Source organism: Lates calcarifer, linkage group LG10 (genome assembly GCF_001640805.2).
Source record: "Lates calcarifer isolate ASB-BC8 linkage group LG10, TLL_Latcal_v3, whole genome shotgun sequence".
Taxonomy (NCBI): Eukaryota; Metazoa; Chordata; class Actinopteri; family Centropomidae; genus Lates; species Lates calcarifer.
In genome coordinates, this window is record NC_066842.1 from 1748321 (window position 1) to 1767462 (window position 19142).

The following is a 19142-nucleotide window of genomic DNA, read 5'->3' on the forward strand; positions in this document are numbered from 1 at the left end:
TACACACTACAGATGATGGGTAAACCTCCCGTTTTCACTTTATCATATTGGTAATTTTACTAAAGTAAAGGATCTGCGCACTTCCCTCTGCAGCATTGAACCATTATGAGGCAGTCAATCTGAAAATGGTTCATTGTTTTGAAGCGTTTGATGCTGTAAAATGTCGCCATCTGCTGGATGACCCTTGATACTGCATTTTTGCTATTAGCTGTCAATGGAGAGGCTGAGACTGTCAGACTGTCTGTAATCTCTAATTGGAAAATAAAAATAATACAATGTCAATAAAATCATGCAATGTGAAAAACTGAATTTATCCTATAAATGTTCATGTATGATTTCACAAAATTCTCCCACTTCTTGAGCAAAATAAATGGTTTGAAAAACATTTGGATTATCTAAAATATGTACTGTCACAAAGTTGAAAACTGGGTAGTTTTTTATCCCATGGAAACTCTGGAGGATTGTAAGATGTTATATCAGAGCACACTAAAAAAAAAAAAAAAAAAAAAAAAAAAAAAAAAAAAATTCTGTTTGAGATGATAAATAAATACCAACGTAACATCCCTGCTTTCACCAGACCTTTCCAACTGAAACATCTGTGCACAGATACAATACCTACCTCTGCATATGGTAAACCTGCTTTTCATGTTTAGGAGAAGAAGCCAACTATTGTCTGTGGGCAGGTGTCCACAAGAAGATGAAACTAAAACCAAACTATTACTTTAACCCTGTAATACAAACTATACTGTGGCATGTACATATTCCCTCTAATTTCACATGACCTCTTGTATCAGCTACTCTGGGTGTAACTCTTTCTCTACTTAAACTGTAAAATTTCATATCTTATATCTTTCACTTATCACTTTCAGCAGCATCTCAGAACTTATCAAAGGAAAACTCTGGTATTATTTTTGAACCTATTGAAACCTTATTTTTGGGTTCTAAATGATAAACAGGGGCAAAAATCTTTTGAATCGGTGCAGTATTGATAAAGACGTGTATCCACGCACCATAAACAGCTGTTGCAATGTAATCCAATGGACAAATGTCCACTTCAATGGATGTCCACTAAAGTGCTTGTTTTTGCCACTGACAACATTGTGGATATGATTCCTACAGAGACAGAGATTTTTACCAAAGTGTGAGATCCTTTTTGTTTAACCAGAAACATCAGTACCAGACTCCATTGACAAAAACATGAATTTTATTGAGCAGAGCAGGAGCTGCTGGAATACCACTGCCAGTTACTGTGTGGTAGTTTGACTTCACTTAAAGATCTAATACTTCTTCTCCACTGGTAGACTAAATTAAGTCTAGTTCTCACATTCAGATGTGTCTCAGAATGTACTGAAATAAGTTGTGTTTGGGAACAATAGAGAGATTATTAACCTATTAGCATACCTCACAGTCTAGACAATCTAGTCTATTTTAGGACTGGTATGCATTGTTTGCACACTGACCCCAATAAAAGCCATGACATATCTGAGACACGACTAAAAAGGCTGAGTGGCTGTATGACTGAGTTAACACCCAGCTCCACCTGCTTTTTGGAGAATTTGTTCTACCATTCACTGATCTTTAATGACATGACCTCCTGTACATAAGGAGGAGATTAGCTGTTGCTTTATAGGCACAGAAAAGATCATTTAAGAACCAAGTGTCTGCTTTTTAATGATATCAATAAATATCTGATAAGAGAAAATAAAAACCACTCTGCACTCAGCATCTCGGCCTTCTGTGGTCTGTATGGAAGAGTCTCTTGAGGACGAGGAGCTGCAGGTATCCAGAGAGGAGGATGACCAGGCTCTGGGTCGCCGACCACCAGTTGACATAGTTGAGGTTGGACAGGAGGAGGTAGTGATCCTTCCCTTTCCTCATGCGGGCAAAGTTATAGTGATGCCACATGTGGAAGATCTGATTCTGGAGCTTCTGAACGCTCTCCTAAACCAGATGTGGGTCTTTTATTAGTTTAACATCATATATAACTCTAAGTTATGGTATGTTACAAACTACAGATGATAGGCGATAGGTGAACCTCCTGTTTTCACTTTCTATATTGGTACAAAGTAAAGGCAGTAAAAATGTCACCATCTGGTGGTCAACTCTTTGAGTTGCATTTTTTGGTGTTTGCTGTCTGTGGAGAGGCCGTAGAGACAGTGCATGTCTGTAAATCTCAGATTGTCCATTTATCGTATTTTGAAAATCAAGCCATAATTAAGTCCAAATACCTCGATACCAGTCAAAGTACTGTTGAGGACTTTCTCCCCCTCCTCCACGTCTCTCTCGGACTCCTCAGATCCTTCGTAGATGACACCAAAGCTCAGGAAGACCCTGATTCCTCCAAATTGGTTGTTGTGGTTCCCGAGACATATCCGATAAAAACCTGTGAGGAGGTTAAACTACAGTTACCTCAGAGGACATATATTGTAAATTTGTGATGCGAGACAGAGGTGTTTCTGAAGATCCTACCTGTCACCTCAGTCTGGAAATTCAATCGACCAAAGGCTTCATTCTTTGAGGCCATGAGGAGGCCCTGCGGTGAGTTGACGGTCACAAACAGCCGTTGGTTGTTGGCCATCCCTGTCACCCACTGTACCTGTGATCATGGACACATATTAAATACTCTCATTATAAGAAAACATAAACTTACATGTTTGGTTTTGAGGAGACGTTTGGTGATAATCTGTATTTTTCTTATTGTCGACAAGATCTAAAGTGGAACTATGCAATGAAACCTGACTCTGATAAATAAGTTAAAGGTTAGAAGACACTCAAACCTACTTAAATGATTCACCTGTACTTAATGAAACAGACTTAGATTTAACTTGAAAAAACCTGTTTCAAAGTTTAAATTATTTTCAAATTGATTTTCAAATATATGTAATGTAATGTTTAAACATCCAGAAACAAACTTCTTTTGTTCCATTTAAAGACAGAAAATTCTAGATGAACTAGTTCCTTTTTCTTAAAATATTTATAACATTTATTTGTATCTAAAAACAATTGAAGGTACAGAAGTTCATCTTGAAAACTCTAAGGATGACTGACGGCAGGTTCTTGTAAACCCTGAGGAGCTGAAAAATCCTGGATTTTGTGAAATTATTAACAGTCAAATCAGGTTAACTCAGATATCCACATGCAAAGATGAGGACTCAGGTCTCTTTTTTAATCGCAACATACATAAATACTGTAAGCTCCCATCTGGTAACGCAGGGGAACGATCACATGTTTAAATGTCAAACTGGATCACCTTGAAACTCAGTGTGATAAGGCTGACGACAACATGCATGAAGGCACAGATGCATCTCCATTTATGCATTCATTTCCTGACAACACATCAGATAACAAACATATTTATCTTTGCAGACAGATAGAAAACTCAGTTCCAGAGGTTTAACATGAAAGATTCTCACCATGTACGTCAGATAGAAGCTTCCACTCTGGTGGGCAAAGTGCCAGAAACACTCCATCTGTGCAGCAGGAACCTCCACGGCAAAGTCATACTTGTCTGATCCCCTGAACAAACCAGCGTCCCCCTCGCTGAGGGACGGCTCAGACTTTCTGGCCCAGACACACTGAGAGCTCAGCAGAGCTATGAGCAGAGCGTTCAGAAACATGACTGCAGTCTGCGTCTACTGAGGAGGACATGAAGGAGCCTGAGCTGCTTTCCTCTGTTCGTTCTCAGATATCAGCTGCAGGAGAATTATTAACCACAACTACAAACTCTCAGTCACAACACTGTACTGTTTGATAACATATCAACATAATTTGACCAAAATCATGCCCTGTGTCCAGAGAATAACCTCAAATGGTACAAAGGTCAGTGGTTTAAGTCACCAAAAACTGAAAAATCATGTAAATGTCATAGGAAACAGGACTTTTCAGTCACAATAACCTCTGACCTTTAACCACCAAAATCTAATCAGTTCATCTTTGAGTCCAATTTGAACAAATTCCCTTAAGGCCTTACTGAGATATTGCATTCAATATCTCTCCGGTCACAACTGTTGTCGACATTAAGGTATAAAAAGAACCAGATGGTGGCTTTGCATGATGGAAGACTTGTACAAGTCTCCAGACTTAAACTCCATCGAGCTGGTTTGGGATGAACTGGATAGAAGGTGAAAGCAAATCAATGTATTAATGGGAACTTCTGCAAGTGTTGGGAATGTTACCTCAGTTCAAGAAAAAGATTCCTTGTTTTTAAAATATCCAGTTGGATGTTTGTTGTGTTCTTTAATTTCAGAAACGCTGAGACACTGAATGATTAAAGTATACTTGTGAGCTGTTGCTCTTCAGTAGGAACCAATGGACTTGGATTAAGTGTTCAGAAAGGGTCTTTTAATGGGATATACTGGCAAGAAGAAAAATACAAAATAATATTAGACTTATCCATCTTAAGAAGAGCTTAATGTTTCACATTTCTGTAGGGTTCACCAAGTTAAATTTAAGGCTTTTTAATCACACTTAAAATGCAGTTTGATTCATTGTTAACAATACAGATAGAAAACCAGCAGGAACAATATGGTCTACAAGTATGTATTATTATATCACACTTTTTCGATCATTACTTATGGTTTTATTAATTCAATGCAATGAATTAACAGATGGATTCAAAATAATTCATTCCTATAGTTTCAATTGGGGTTTTGCTAAAATCTTCACTTGTCTTTTATGAGCTAATAAACCTCAAATAAACCTGCATTAACTCTCACAACAATCCCACTGTTAGTTTGGAGGTTTATAACATTATTTCTACAGCAGACAAGAGTAAATATCTTAGTTTTATTATTGCAATTCAAGACTTCTTAATACCTTCCTTTGAAGAGACTGACTTCAGTTCTTTTCTAACCCCTGGAGACATCCTGAAATGGGCTTTAGAGTGGTGTAAATTTTCTTCCAGTTGGCCCAAATGCTGCTCTGCTGTCAGGCATTTGTTTTATTCTAGGGGACATCTGCCAGCTTCATTCTGCACTAAACTCTTTCTTTCTATGCTAACCGCTCAACTGATGGATGACACCAAAAACCACGACTGTCTTAAAACCTTCACCACTAGATGGAGCCTCGTGTTCCATATATGGAGGTACCACTACTGGAACAATAATTTGCCAATAAAGTAATCAGTGATACCTTTAAAGAATATTTATATATAAACGATGGATGAGCCAACTCTAGGACTTGACTAAGTCTCAAAGTCGACTGGCTGCTCCTCCTTTAACTTCTCTGTTGTGCTCAGCAAGTTGAGAAGGACTCAGGCCATCTCTCCGTTTATCAATCAAGATGTTTGTTGTACCTGTAGAAGAAAAAAAAAATCTGATTTATTTTTCCCATATGTAAGCTAGGGGCAAGAATATGTGAGGATATTGAATACAACCAGCCAGAACACTGATGTTAGGAGAGTGAAACTCCAACATGCCGTACCTGCCCATATCACTACATGAGAAAGAAACCCTCTGCGTAATACATGGTATCACCCTCCACCCCCATTGTGGCAGCATAAACAGCAGTGGTGGGTTGAGGCCTTGGGGCTGCTGCAGCAAAATATGGTGAAGGGGTTACTACAGCAGAATAAGGTGAAGCTGCTGCAGGAGAATAACGGGCAGGAACCATGGAGCGGGAGCTGGGGGCCAATGCACCAAAGAGCCCCAACCCATCATCCCAGTCGTCGTCATCGTCATCCAGTCCAAAATCCTGGAACATCGTGCGCATCGCGCTTCCCTGATTGATCTGCAGGGCTCCAGCGAGGATGTGGTAAGTGTCTCTCAGACCTTCGTTCACACTGTTGAACTCACTTTTGCACTTCACCACATTCACCAATTTGGTCTTGGCACATTTCTTGACCACCTCGTGACCTGCAGTCAGAGTCCTGGAGAGTTTCCAGAGGGCTCTGTTCACATTTGGGGTGATCTGGCCTGGCCCTCTTTGTTTGAGCTTCTCAACCAGCTCTTCCATGGCTTTCACTCTTTCTGCGAGGTGGCGACAACGCTTCTTACAGGCCTTCGCCTCAGTGGCCATCCAGAAGATGCCCCTGCATAAGCCCAAGATTTCTCCAATGTGCTCCATGACAAGCTGAAAGAAAAAGAGAGGCAATTGACTTGGCAGTTAAATCAAATTAATTAATTAATAAATTACTGTTCAACCACAACATTAAATCACTGTGTTGCTGTGTATAGTGTGAACACTTCTCATGTATGGCATCCACTCAGTCCAGTCCATCCTGTCTGTCTAGTCTAGTACTGATAAAGAAAGAATGATCTGCCACTATAAGATCAGGAGGTCATATAGTGGCTTAAGAATGACAGGAGAGGCGGGGTTTTCACGGAATCTTTTGAACTTCCGAGCAATGAGCACTGTTCACATTCCACTGAAGTAGGCCAAGTAATTTAGGTGTGGTTTAACAAGCTCAAACACAAATATTGTTTTACCATCATTGTTCACTGGCCATGACATTCTTCGAGGAAAAAGTGAAGGTTTTCAACATCATCTGCATTTGCAATAGTGCCCTGTCCCATCCTGTATAATTTTATACGAAACTTTCCAGCCTACACGGTCTTTACAGTGACAAAGGAGAAACTGCCTGGACAAGGGCTGAATGTCTCATTCACTTTTACATTTTCAGATTGATACACTTTGAAAATATTTGACCGGTTATGAGAGATTTCCTTCCACAAGCTGAGACTAAGAGGGGGATTTGACAAGGAAATGTTTCTAAAGGAGGAAACAGCTTAAATTATTAAAGGATAACTCTGGTAGTTTTGAATCAGTCTATCACCAAGTCTATCCACTTGGACAGTTCCTGTTTTTGCCACTGACAGGCTCAGATCTTTATTCTAAGGGTCTGACAACATTATGGAAAGAATTCATACAGAGATAGAGCTTAAGAGTAAGAACCTTTTTGTTTCTCCAGAAACTTCACTATATATCACTATCAGACTCCACTGACAAAATGAGGAATTATACCAAGCACATTTGAATATTTCCACCTCTAAAAGTCGTCCCACAGTGTGCACAGAAACTACAAACCAAACTTTAGAGAGATTCTTTACTCTACTACAATGCAGTGATTATACATTACATGATTTATACAGTGCTTTTCTAAATAATTAAAATAAAGTTTACCTGAAGGTGGAGTCGATGTAGGTGTCCTGTTGTTTGGGGCTGAGCAGGCTGAAGAAAAAGAAACTTGTTACTGTGCTTTAATACCCGTCTGCCTGTTTACCTTTGTGGCATCTGTGGTATCTCTGACGTATCACAGTCACAGTGAATCAATCTGTTTTTGACACGTGTTTCAGCAGTCTGTTCTGCTGGGAAACCTTGGGTACTTCATTCATCTGGATATTACCACCCACCTAAACACTGTTGTAGACCAAGCACAACCACCCCCCACCCCCCATGGCAACAGGGGCCTTCACCAGCGGGACAATGCGCCCACCACACCACAAAAACTGCTCAGAAATGTGTTGACTAACACGACAAAGAGCCCAAGGTGCTGACCGGGCCTCCATACTCCCCACATCCCATTGGGGAGTGTGTTGCGGTTGGGGGGTACTTGGTCTAAGGTGTTCAGTGCCAGAAATATTCCAAGAACCCCGAAGACCAACTAATGGCTGCAGTCTGATTTCACTGCTTTGTCCTGTTAATTCTCAGTCACAATATAGCACATGGTAACATGTCACTGCAGATAACCAGTGGCCCAAAACTATTCACTGTATTCGAGTTTGGTCACCCACTGAAAAACTAGTCAGAAAAACCAGTTGGACAAGCAACAGGAAGCTACATTTGAAAGATAAACTGGCACTCGACGACACATTACAAGAAAACAATCCTGTTGCTCCAGAGCCAACAAGTAAAAAGAAAAACAATGTTAAGATAAAGTGAGCCACTGATAAAAGGTGATGCTCTTAAAACAATGGACAAACAGTATGAAACTAAATCTTATGAAGCACCAGAGCCATGAAAAACTACATTTATATAACTACAAATATAGATTTTATACACAAAATACATAAGGAACTTGTAAAATCTGATGCTCCTGTTTTAACTGTAACTGAAATGGTTAACTGATGATAATATTTTTTGAAAATTATACTGTATTAATCAGCAACTACTTTGTTAATTGTTTAAGTAATGAAAATACTGGATTTAAATGTTAAAAGCCAAGATATTCTCAGGCAGTTAACGCCTGTGAGATCACATAAATACCTTTGAAGATGCAAACTGATGCATTAGTGATAAGGAGTTTGTGTTTCCAGTCAAAGGCTTAAACAGAGATGAACACGTGACCAAGTTGTGGCATAACAATATAACATAACATGGAGTGCAGAGAGCACAGATGGGACTGATAATTCCTTAACTTTTTGGCTGATCAGTGTATATACCAACTACTCAGCTAGGCAACATTTACATACATCTATCTCACAGACTGATATTTGTCCATCTTAACTTAGTTGTTGTGGATATTTCTGCCAGTTTCCTCTACTCTATTTAAACCTGCTGTCTGGAAAACATTACAAACTGGTCACACCATCATCTAATAGCAATGTTTAATTGTAGTGTGTGAAGATATACAAGGACACAAATGAAATACCAGAAAGCAAAAATGGTCCAGGTCAACCATACATACAGACATTTAGATGTTTTCTGTTGGTGTTGGCTTTATTCTGGCCTGTCTCTCCTGGACTAAACACCCCTGACCTTAAATGATACCATCAACAGCGCGGCTTCTCCTCCTCGCCGGTGGACGTCTTGCTGACAAAGAGTCTTTTGAGGAAGAGGAGCTGCAGGTACCCGGAGGTGACGATGAGGAGGCTGAGGGCTGTCGACCACCAGGTGATGTACTGCGAGTTGGACAGCAGCAGGTAGTAGTCGGCGCTCTTCCTCATGCGGCCGAAGCTGTAGTAGCGGAACATGTGGAAGACGTAGTTCTCCACTTTGTGAGTCGCATCCTGTAACATCAGAACACACAGATCCAATAGAAGTAGTAAGTGGGCATTGAAGAGGTTCTACAGATGGTTTTAGGAGGTTTTAGAAGTCAGTAAGAAGGTTCTAGTGGTCCTTTAGTAGGTTATGGAGGTCCCTCAAGAGTTTGTAGTAGTCAGAGAGGAGGTTTTAGAGATCCGCTAGAAAATCGTAGGGGTCTTTTGGGGGTTCTAATGGTCACTGAGATGGTTCTACATGTAGTTTTTGATGTTTTAGTGGTCAATGACAAGGTTCTGGAGGTCCTTTAGAAGGTTCAGGGGGTTGTTAGGAGGTTGTAATGGCCACTGTGGAGGCTGTAGAGGTCCTCTAGGAGTTTCTAGGGACACTTTGGATCTTTTTTGGATCTTAAAACATACTAGTGGTCCTTCAGAAAGATCTCATGGTCAGTAAAGAGGTCCTGTAGGAAGTTTTAGGGATCTCTGAGAACATAGTGGTAAGTTGTGCCACTATTCCCCCACTGAGGCAGCCCCTGGGAGGGGCAGTACTCCCATTACCTTTACAACCACTGTAATAAAGTTACATTAACAACAGGAAGCTGTGTGTTACCTCTATGATGCTCAGTGTGTTGTTCAGGTCTTTGCTGACTTCCTCTTTCTTCTTCTCCTCCTCTTCTTTGCTCTTTCCTGGCTCTTGGTAGCCGTCGTAGTAAACACCAAAGCTGAGGAAGATCTGCATGGTCCCAAAGTGGTTGTGGAAGTTGCTGAAACACATCTGATAGAAACCTGGAAGGACACGCACAGTGAGAATATCTACTCACAATATGATTGAGATAACACTCATTGATCCCTGTGGGGAAACTGCAGCAACAAATTGTTATGGGGTATAGTTTAAAAAATACAATATGGATTGATCATGTTCAAGCCATATTTAAACAAAAAAATAAATTAAGCACAAGTAAAAGTCAAATATATAATGTCCATTGACCAGTCCCATTGTGAGGTCTAAAGGTTTTTACTTTTCTTTTGCACCTCATCGAGTGACTTTCAAATCAACCATTTAAAATTTTTATTTGTCTTTTGTGAGGCTTTAGTAAAGTTTTTGTTGGTGTGACAGTTCTCCTCACACTTACTAACAATTAGAACCTTAAGTAGTTTGTGTTGGACAAACAGACAAACCTGTTTCCTCAGCCTCAAAGTTGATCTGACCATTTGCATCATCGACAGTCGACACTAACAGACTGCTGGGAGCGTTGACAGTGACAGACAGATGTCTGTCATGGCCGACTCCCGTTACCCACTGGACCTACAGACAGAAAACAGACAGGTAGAAACACCTTCCTCAAGTTGAACTTTACTAAAAACCTTATCTATGAATACAGCTTCTTACTGTGATAATTTCATTTATTGTTTGTTTTGTCTGTTGTCTTCTCACTGACTTAAAATGGGAAACACTTTGCAATGTTTTTTAATGTTAGAGAGAAATACTTCTTTTTAACTTTGCAGTCTCTAAAAGTTAACATTAAAAAATCTACTCATCTCACAGGTGAATGTGTGAAGGGCTTAGTGTTTTGTTTTACCATGAAGTTAAGGTAGAATCTTTCTCCACGATGAGCAAAGTGCCAGAAACACTCCAACCCAGCAGCAGGAATCACCACAGAGAAGTCGTACTGGTCGGCGCCCCAGAACAGCTCCTGGTCCGTTATGTTGGCGTGGGGGCTGGTCATGGGCCCGCCATGAACGGGACTCCAAAACATAAGAAACAAGCAGAGAATCCTGGACAACATGTCTGGATTAACTGGAGACTTCTGCTCTAAATGAAAGGTGTAGTAGAGTGTGGCAGCGTGGAGAGATCAGAAATGATTAACTGGCATCAAAATCCTGCCTCCGTCAGTGGGAAAACTGGACTGCCTTCACAGGTGGAGTCAGTGCTGAAATAACTGTCCACCCTATGGAAAGCAGAAAGTAGAGTGTAACCACAAAAGGCCAAATAATTTCTGTTTGTTGCAGCTGCACATGAAGCTTTTGGTAGTTTTAATGTTGAAAATCAGGGTAATCTTGGTTTTAGTGGAAGGGAGGATTCAGACTGTAGTGACAATAATGAAACATGAGCCTACAGCCATGCCTTGGCTGACCTGATGGTGGCACCAGAAGATAGGTCCAAGGAACACCAAAGTTAGTACAGTTCATCCTGAGGGGAGCACGAATGTCTGAACCAAATTGTACACCAGTCCACCCAACAGCTGTTGAGATATTTCAATGATAACCTCAGATGTCAATCTCATGGGAGGACTAATGGAAAAGTCAGGACATTGTGAAACTTAACAGGATTTATCCACTGGGGAACATGATTGTTTGGACAGAATTTCATGACATTACCTCCAACAGTTGTTGAGCTATTTCACTTTGAACCTAAAATGTGAACTGGCTTATGGCGCTAGAGGAAAAGTCTCGAGGATCACCAAATATCTTATAACACATCCTCTGGAAACCATGAACACCTAGTGGAGAATGTAGTGCCCATCCACCAAGTAGATGTCGAGAACCTTAAATAAACCTTAATAAACAGAATAAATGAAAACTCTGACCTGCTGGTGGCACTAGAGGAAAGTTCAGGAGATCATCAAAATGCAATGGGATTCATCCTCTGGGGAGCTTAAATATCTGCAACAAATTTCATGGCAAACTATAAAATACATGTCAAAATATTTCAGTTAGAACCACAAATGACAACCTCATGGTGGTGCCAAAGGAAACATCACCTAAGTAAGAGGGATTCATCCTCTGGGGACCATGAATGACAAAATTTCGTAGCAACAGAGACATTTTAAAGAGGTAGAGATGAACATGGTTTAATAAATGTGAAAAGTTGGGAAAAAATAAAGATATAACAAAAGGTTCTGTGATCTCATAAAACAAATGTACAATCGTTCCAGTTCAGATACATTCCTTGAAAAGTCAGATTCTAGTTCCAAAACTTTCTCCAGGTTGTCTGAAAGTCTCATCAGGTTTAAACCTAGACTTAAAGACCATTTTATCTTCTGTGAATACTGTTGTTAACATATTCAAGCCAATTCAAGGCTTTTTCCATGATCTTATTTCATCTGAAGAGGTAAAAACAAGAGAGACACTTTACTGAAATATTGTGGAGGATAATTAAGTGAATAAAGAAAAGTCCCCTGAGCAGGAGGAAGAGGCAGCATGAAATAACCAGAGAGAAACAGTTTGAAATCAGTTGTTGGTCCTGTGTGGTTTATCTTATCAAGTGGTGTTGACGGAAAACTGTCCAGTCCTGAGGGTGAGGTAAAAACATATTCATCAGTAACCATCTCCTACGTATTCTCCAGAGCAATCGAACCAGAGCTCGGTGATATGAAACACGTAACACACACAAGGTTCAATCTCTCCATCACTACACACTTAACAGCAAAGTTTTTGTTTACCAAACTGTAAAAGTCAGAAAGAAACGGTGCATCGAGAGCACTGGGCCTCAGGAAAGAACGTGTACAAGCAATTTTAGAGAATTTTGTAGCATCAAGCAGTCATCTAGAAAACAGTCTTTGGTCCGAATGAGAAACTCGTGGTACAGACCTGTCGTACATGTAGCATATAGAAAGTCTTTCTTCAAAGCTGCAGCAAACACATCAAACTCTGTTTCTAATTTTTGATATTTTCAAAGTTTCCTGGCTGGATATTGGAGATAAAAGCTGGTTTTTTATGACTTATAAACCTTTTTAACTGATCTAACATTCAGCTTAAGTTGAGGGTGTGATAACTGCACAATGTTTCTTTAAGATGAAAAGGAGGATCTGGATCTTAGGAGGGAGAAACAGTGTTTTCATAAGATTTTTTCATGATTTTTTAAATGGATGCATCCAAACTCAACAGAAAGGAAAATCATCATAATATCTGTTATAATACTTCATTGTGACTCTCAGTTTTATGTTGATGCATGGTGCAGATCAACCTGTCAGTAACAAACACATTCTTTAGAGGAGCGGTTCCCAACAGTTCGACAAAACAAATCCAATGATTATCAGTCAAATAAGAATTTCTGTAATCAAAACTGCTCCAAGAAGATCCAGCATCTTAATGAGCAAATTTAAAAAAGAAATACTTCTACAGATTCTCCACATATCCAGCAACATCGGGCTTCAGTCGCTGTGACGGGGTTGAGAGATCTTTTTTTGCACCAAGTTGAGATGATGTTCCCCCGCCTTACCCTCCACAGGAACGTCAGAGGACGAGCGTTAGATTCAGGGACACTCAGGGAAACTGAGCTTCAGCCTCCGGGTAAAAACTCTGAGGAGCTGAATGCTCCACAAACCCAGCTGGACTCTAACGTCACGACAGTGGTTTGTTTTGATTCACCACCACCACCAGGAGGGACTGACAGCGTGTCAGACTGAGAACTCCACCCCACCCCTCCAGGTGCGTCTGGGGAGAAAGGTTGGTAGTTTCAGTCCAGCGAAGGGGCTCATCCAGAGCAGAGAGGGCTGACCTCCAAACACCGACCTCAGCCCTGCCCAGCGAGTCTGACGCTCCCATGTCGGCTTCTCGTTCTTCAGGCGCTCGATCTCCTGACAGATAAAGACACAATTTAACTTGCAGATCAGTGCTACAGGTTTTCTTTCTCTTTCAGTCCTTTTAGTTGTAGAAAGAGAAAGAGAAGCTTTTGTTTTCCCTAATAGGTTTTTATAGCTTCTCCCAGATAGAGGAGGTGGCAGTTGGTGGAACAACTGGAATAACTGTGGAAACTCTACTCAGCAAAAGAGAAAGAGCCATGGTAGAAGAATAGAAATTGTAGTAGAACAAGACTGAACCTCAATAGAGAGGGGTCGTGGTCAGACTGGGACAGAAATTCAGCCCTAGACTTTTCCACTAAGATTTGTCCTGGTTGGCCCTAAGACAAGTGGAGAGAGCTCCAGGACTGGAGAGGGTTCAAACAGTCAAGTGTCTTTATTTCTACCAGATTAGTCTGTAACTAAACCTGCTACTGATAAATACAAGCAGGCGTTTTACCTTTATCACAGCTCAGATCAGGGTTTCAGTGATACACTAAGACCTCCTCATTACAAATACAAATTAAAACATGTTGCGTCCTCACCGTCTCGTCAGTGCAGATGGAGTGGAGCTGAGTGCAGAACATGACGGCAGTGAAGGTGAGGAAGAGGAGGCCTTCCATGCTGAGGAAGATCATCAGCATCATCGTCGCTGGAGGAGAGAAATCGCTGCACTCTGGGCGAAGACAAAACAAAACCATTACACTGCAGAATAACAGCATTACTGAGCAACCCCTGATCAGATGGATCCTTAAATCAGACAAGGAAAAACAAGAGATAAGGACGGTCACCTCTCCACTGGACACTGATGCAGAAGATGAACTGGTATCCACAGAGAGCCAGAGCATGACTGGAGATTATAGCGATGTACATCTGTGGACAGAAGATAATTTATTCTACCTCTTCACTCTGTTGGTGTTTTAGCATCACAGAGTCTCAAGGTCTGAGAGAGGGGGGTCTAACAGGACATTTAAATCAGTTTCAGCCTGCTGTGGAGCCATGTGGGGCACGTTTACCAAAATAAGTGACAGAAAGATGAGATGCAAGGAAAAACAGAAAAGGAAGCTGGTGAAAGCAGAGCTAAAGAACGGCTCCAAACAAGCAACGCCACGTTCCACAAAAGCTCCACATTGCAAGTTTAATATAGTGGTGCAGGGATGATGTGTTTCTGTAGTCCAGCCCTGGAGTTAGCATCAGCCTGGTTCCTCCACAAAAAGCCAATGAGATTTTTTCATAGTGTTTTGGATTATTCCAGAAAATAAACAGTGAGCAGCTAAAGTTTCTGATCCTTCAGGTTTAGTTGATCAGATCATCTTCACAGATGAACACCACTGTTCTGATGTTTGAAGTAAGAAGCTAATGTTAGGCTATAAACCAACTACACCACGGTCACATGACGTCAACGTCTCCACCACTAAGCTTCCAACTGGTCATTTCATTTAGCTCTGAGCTCTTCTACAAAAGCCTTTCTTCTTAGAAAGTTAGTGAGAGTTTGAAAGAGCGTGAGTAGAAACACAACGAGGCTGTAAAGGTGGACTGGTGAGTAGATGGGTTTTCATGTTAAGGTCCCTGACAACCTCTGTAGTCTCATTTAGACACTCGTTAGCAACCGCCTTTTTTAAGACACGTAAAAGCTTCAAACATCAGGAGTGGGGGATTTACTGACCCATTTTATGTCGGAGAATAAAACCTGAAAATGTCTTGAGCTTGTGTTAAAACCACAGACCTTATTTCAGACATTTAACCGGAAACACACTGACTCTGGAACAAGGGAACTGGGAGTTTTAGGACTTATACCTGCACCACAAAACAAAAAAGGTTTGGACTGACAGTGCGTCATGCTTCAAGCAAAACATTTTCTCACTTTTCTGCATTCAGCAGCACCTTGTTCTGTCTTGTTTTGAAAGGTTAGAGTTATTTAGATGCTAGAAGGTCGGGAGAAACTAAAGGAACGACAAGGAACGACACTACAGGCGTTCTACACCAGTCTGAACACAAAGGCTGCAAAGCTGCATCTAAACACTTCACACCAATCGACTGATTGATGTGCATCATTTCCAGACAACCTCACAGCTCAGAATCTTTTCTTAAAAACAGAGAAACGACTGTGAATCAGTAAAAGCAGCAGTGTCTAAGCTCTACAGATGTTTCCAACTATTAACAGGAATTCTACAGCAGCAGTGAAAACAGTCACAGATTCATCACCGGTGTTGCTTCTTTAATCCGTCTGAAAGAATCGCTGGACTCCAACAGTTTAGGTCGGCAAATTCAGGGGATTGAACATTACAAGACAAAGATGAAAATCCAATAATTGAACCATATATTCATGATCACCTCCTCTCAGATGTACTCTCTCTGCTCATTCTCATCCTCTCCTTCACTTCTCGTCGTCCACTTTTGGTTCATAAGGCGTTGTCTTGACCTTTGATTGTCGCCTCTTTGCTAATTTCTGATCCTAATGTCTGCAATCTGATTTTAAACTCACTGAAAATCTGTATCTATGCATCGTTCATTTGTTTCTATTTTCCCCAAACATCCCTGGTTGTCCTGTTTCTTAGTCACTCTGGAGAAGAAGCAGACTCACGGTGAAGAGGACGAAGAAGCGCTGGTTCTTCTCTCCGACACAGTTGTTGACCCAGGGACAGTGGTGGTCCATCTTACGGATGCAGCGTTTACAGATGCTGTAGAAGAAGAACACGGCAGCATTACTGACTTCCTGTTGTTTTGGTTATTAACAGCGCTGTTTTATTTAGACCAGGGGGTCCTGACCTGCAGTGATGAGCCCTCTCAGGTTTGATGCTGCAGCATTTTGGACATTTGTAGACGACCTCTCCTGGTTTCAGCTGCAGACTCTCCATGTGTTTCTTCGTGGCGTTGCCTTTAGGAACAGCTCCCTGAGGAAGCAGAGGATAAACAGAGGTGGATAGTAAACATCTCACAGCTTGTATTTTCTCCATCGAACACAAACAGCCTCCTCACCGGGTCGGTCAGCATGGTGCGGAGGTGGGAGGCCAGCGCCAGCACGGCCAGGCTGTTGAAGACCACCCCGTTGATCACGGCGAACCAGAAGCTCCTGGAGGGAAGCAGCATGACGAAGGTGACCACGAAGTCGGCGAAGAAGACCAGGAACCAGGTGATGAGGGCGCAGACCATGCCGCAGCAGTCCTGGATGAACCAGAGCTGCCTGGCCTCGTTGCGGGAACTCCTCTCCACCACCGCCGCCTCCTCGTCCTCATCCCTGTCCAGCAGGGGGCGCTGCTGCTCCACGTCCCTCAGACGGTGGCTGGACGACATTTCTGCCCTGATGGAGGGAACAGAGGACGACACGCAGGTCAAAGTGATCTTTACTGATGTAAGTTTTCATCAGATTTTCAGCTGCTAGTTTTTAATTTAATTCTTTGTCACTGGTTTTATTCATGGCCTATAAAGTTAATGATACTGATATTATTTGTGATATAAATAATACATTAAAAATGTCGTTCACAGTTCCCTTTAAAACATTTTTCTTGCCTGACTGGACACAAACTTTCTGCAGACTCTGCGTTGTTATTACTACCATCACTTTTACTTACAAAATGTCACAAAATGGTGAAAAATGTGCATAAGTTACATCTTTAAAAGCTTCATTTTGACGGACACAGTCTAAAACACAAAGACGTTCAGCCTGCAGTGATTTAAACCAAAAACAAACAGCATATTCTCACCTTTCTGAAGCTGGAATAAGTGAATTCTTTACATTTACTTTCTGAAATTATTCATGAGTTATCAGTAATTGCCTAATTATTGCAGCTCTATTGTAGATCACATGCAGGTTTTGTTATGTCTGAAGTGACTATTTTCCACACTTAAAAAGCAACCAAAGGACTGACAACTCTCTCTGGAAGCACAAATCAATTCAGCTGTGGTTGGTGCTTCCAATAAAATGTTTTATTTAAAACAGATAATCTATTTCACTTTCATCACTGTTCATGTTATTATTCTAATGTTAGTATGTTCCACATAAAGTGCATTCACTCATAAATCATGATGTATTTCTCTCTCTCACATTAGCTGCTTCTGATAATAACAAGTATCAATAAATTGATATATCATTGATCCCCAGGTGTTACTGACTGTGATATCGGGATATCTCCACTCACAGGCACATATTCACACTAATACATATATTGTCAGCAGGGGTGTAATGAGTCTGAGACAGAGACTGAAACAAGACAACACCCACAGCACTGTATCGTGATACAGGAAGACAGAACCACAACACCTCGTCCCCACCCTGCTGCCACACACCACACCCATTTTATTGTCTTCAAACTGTGAAACTGTGAAGTGTTAAATGAACACTGCTGGAGAGCTTGAACTCAGATGAAGTCTGACTCTGGATGACTGCACTTACTCGAATGAGCTTCCTACTTTATGTCATTATCTTCCAGCTTTTCCATTCACCGGCTGTTTCCACGCTTGGTCACATCCCTGTAGAGAACAGCATAAAAGTTCTACTGTTATATACACACACACACACACACACACACATACTCACAGACCTGTTCAGTCTGTGATGATATTATGAAAAACCTTAATGTTAAAAATCAGTACCTCGCAGCTAAAACTGTAAAACAAATAGAATTCTTTTGGAGTTTTATTGTGAAATATTGGATTGTTTTACCACTTCTTTTGCTCTAAAACACTTATTAATCTGTCAGTTATTTTTCCAAATAATCTATTAATTGTTTGGTCAATGAAACATAATAGAATATGATGTCTTTATATTAAAAAAGCAGAGATATTAAGTTTTTTATCACGTCAAGCAAAAAGAAGCAAATTCTCACATTGAAGAATTTTTATTTTGATTTGAAAAATTACTTTAACGATTAATTAATTGATGTAATGATCATTTCCAGTTGATTGACTGATTAATTATTGATCTGTCAGATAAAAGTAGTGGAGTAGAAGTATAAATAAAGTATCCTAAAATAGAAATACTCAAGCGGAGTACCGCTGTGTATTTATAACTTCGCCTCGTATTAAATTACGTTAGCAAACAAACCTGTCTTCTACCTGTCCAGGTGTATACATGAGTCACATTTAATGACATGTAACTGATCGACAAGCGTAAATAAAGCATGTGTGTTTGTTTTAACAGCAACAGGACCGTGAACTCACCACAGTAACAAGACAGCCGGGTAGCTAACGTAAGCTAACGGCTAACGCAGCTAGCCTCACGTCTTTAGCTTCTGTAGCTACGAATTTATTTAGTTTTACATGTTTCTCACCTGACTGGTAACAAAATACAACACCTGTGATTATCGCTGCAGGTCACAACATGATGGAGCTGGTTATTTAAAAATATTTTGTGGTTAAATTCGGCAGCAACGAGAATATTTTAGCATTTTCCAGCTAAACTGTTGATAGATCCGTGAGGTTTTCTCTTGCTCAGGACTTTTATTTTGTAATTTTTACCTGTTCAACGCTCAGTAATAGAACTCACCTGTTTTTCTCTTCTCACCTGTTCTCTCTCTTCTCGCTCAGAGGTGTAATCGTGTAGATCTATCCGGTGTAAAGCGTTAAAGTCACCGCTCCACCTCCGAGTCTGTCCCGTTTGTTTTGGGAGGAAGTGAATCCCTCAGGGTTCAGCCCAGCGGCTCGGCTCCATCCGCCGAGGAAGACC

General features: G+C 40.8%; 4 protein-coding genes across 5 annotated transcripts; all 4 read right to left on the bottom strand.

Moving 5' to 3' along the window:
• Positions 1-1599: 1599 nt before the first annotated feature.
• LOC108872663 (transmembrane emp24 domain-containing protein 6) lies at positions 1600-3617 on the bottom strand. The gene is made up of 4 exons (XM_018660465.2): positions 3414-3617; positions 2470-2596; positions 2229-2383; positions 1600-1941 (listed from the first exon to the last, which is right to left on the bottom strand). Exons 1-4 carry the CDS (start codon positions 3615-3617, stop codon positions 1720-1722), a joined length of 708 nt encoding a protein of 235 aa, XP_018515981.1. The 3' UTR covers positions 1600-1719.
• Positions 3618-4319: 702 nt separating this feature from the next.
• LOC108872657 (uncharacterized) lies at positions 4320-7273 on the bottom strand. Its single transcript, XM_018660458.2, has 3 exons — positions 7120-7273; positions 5422-6069; positions 4320-5293 (listed from the first exon to the last, which is right to left on the bottom strand). The coding sequence occupies exon 2, from the start codon at positions 6061-6063 to the stop codon at positions 5434-5436; it is 630 nt and encodes a 209-aa protein (XP_018515974.1). The 5' UTR covers positions 6064-6069; positions 7120-7273; the 3' UTR covers positions 4320-5293; positions 5422-5433.
• A 1256-nt stretch (positions 7274-8529) lies between these two features.
• tmed6 (transmembrane p24 trafficking protein 6) lies at positions 8530-10822 on the bottom strand. Its single transcript, XM_018660484.2, has 4 exons — positions 10496-10822; positions 10095-10221; positions 9526-9701; positions 8530-8945 (listed from the first exon to the last, which is right to left on the bottom strand). The coding sequence occupies exons 1-4, from the start codon at positions 10700-10702 to the stop codon at positions 8709-8711; spliced, it is 747 nt and encodes a 248-aa protein (XP_018516000.1). The 5' UTR covers positions 10703-10822; the 3' UTR covers positions 8530-8708.
• Positions 10823-11751: 929 nt separating this feature from the next.
• LOC108872674 (palmitoyltransferase ZDHHC7) lies at positions 11752-19142 on the bottom strand. Of its 2 annotated transcripts, none has more exons than XM_018660483.2 (8): positions 18981-19142; positions 17871-17947; positions 16457-16778; positions 16247-16371; positions 16062-16158; positions 14269-14350; positions 14023-14153; positions 11752-13495 (listed from the first exon to the last, which is right to left on the bottom strand). In XM_018660483.2, the coding sequence occupies exons 3-8, from the start codon at positions 16769-16771 to the stop codon at positions 13316-13318; spliced, it is 930 nt and encodes a 309-aa protein (XP_018515999.1). In that variant the 5' UTR covers positions 16772-16778; positions 17871-17947; positions 18981-19142; the 3' UTR covers positions 11752-13315. The 2 variants fall into 2 exon arrangements, with proteins under 2 accessions (XP_018515999.1, XP_018515998.1); XM_018660482.2 differs by having other exon boundaries at positions 18963-19113.

Coding starts and splice junctions, on each gene's coding strand:
- LOC108872663 (XM_018660465.2), bottom strand. CDS start 3,617: ATGTTTCTGAACGCTCTGCTCATAGCTCTGCTGAGCTCTCAGTGTGTC. Junction 2,384..2,469: donor TTTCCAGACTGAGGTGACAG/GTAGGATCTTCA, acceptor ACCTCCTCACAG/GTTTTTATCGGATATGTCTC. Junction 1,942..2,228: donor GTACTTTGACTGGTATCGAG/GTATTTGGACTT, acceptor CATCTGGTTTAG/GAGAGCGTTCAGAAGCTCCA.
- LOC108872657 (XM_018660458.2), bottom strand. CDS start 6,063: ATGGAGCACATTGGAGAAATCTTGGGCTTATGCAGGGGCATCTTCTGG.
- tmed6 (XM_018660484.2), bottom strand. CDS start 10,702: ATGTTGTCCAGGATTCTCTGCTTGTTTCTTATGTTTTGGAGTCCCGTT. Junction 10,222..10,495: donor GATTCTACCTTAACTTCATG/GTAAAACAAAAC, acceptor TTCTGTCTGTAG/GTCCAGTGGGTAACGGGAGT. Junction 8,946..9,525: donor ACACACTGAGCATCATAGAG/GTAACACACAGC, acceptor CTGATGTTACAG/GATGCGACTCACAAAGTGGA.
- LOC108872674 (XM_018660483.2), bottom strand. CDS start 16,771: ATGTCGTCCAGCCACCGTCTGAGGGACGTGGAGCAGCAGCGCCCCCTG. Junction 14,351..16,061: donor GCTTCTTCGTCCTCTTCACC/GTGAGTCTGCTT, acceptor TTCTGTCCACAG/ATGTACATCGCTATAATCTC. Junction 13,496..14,022: donor CCATCTGCACTGACGAGACG/GTGAGGACGCAA, acceptor TTTATCTGTCAG/GAGATCGAGCGCCTGAAGAA.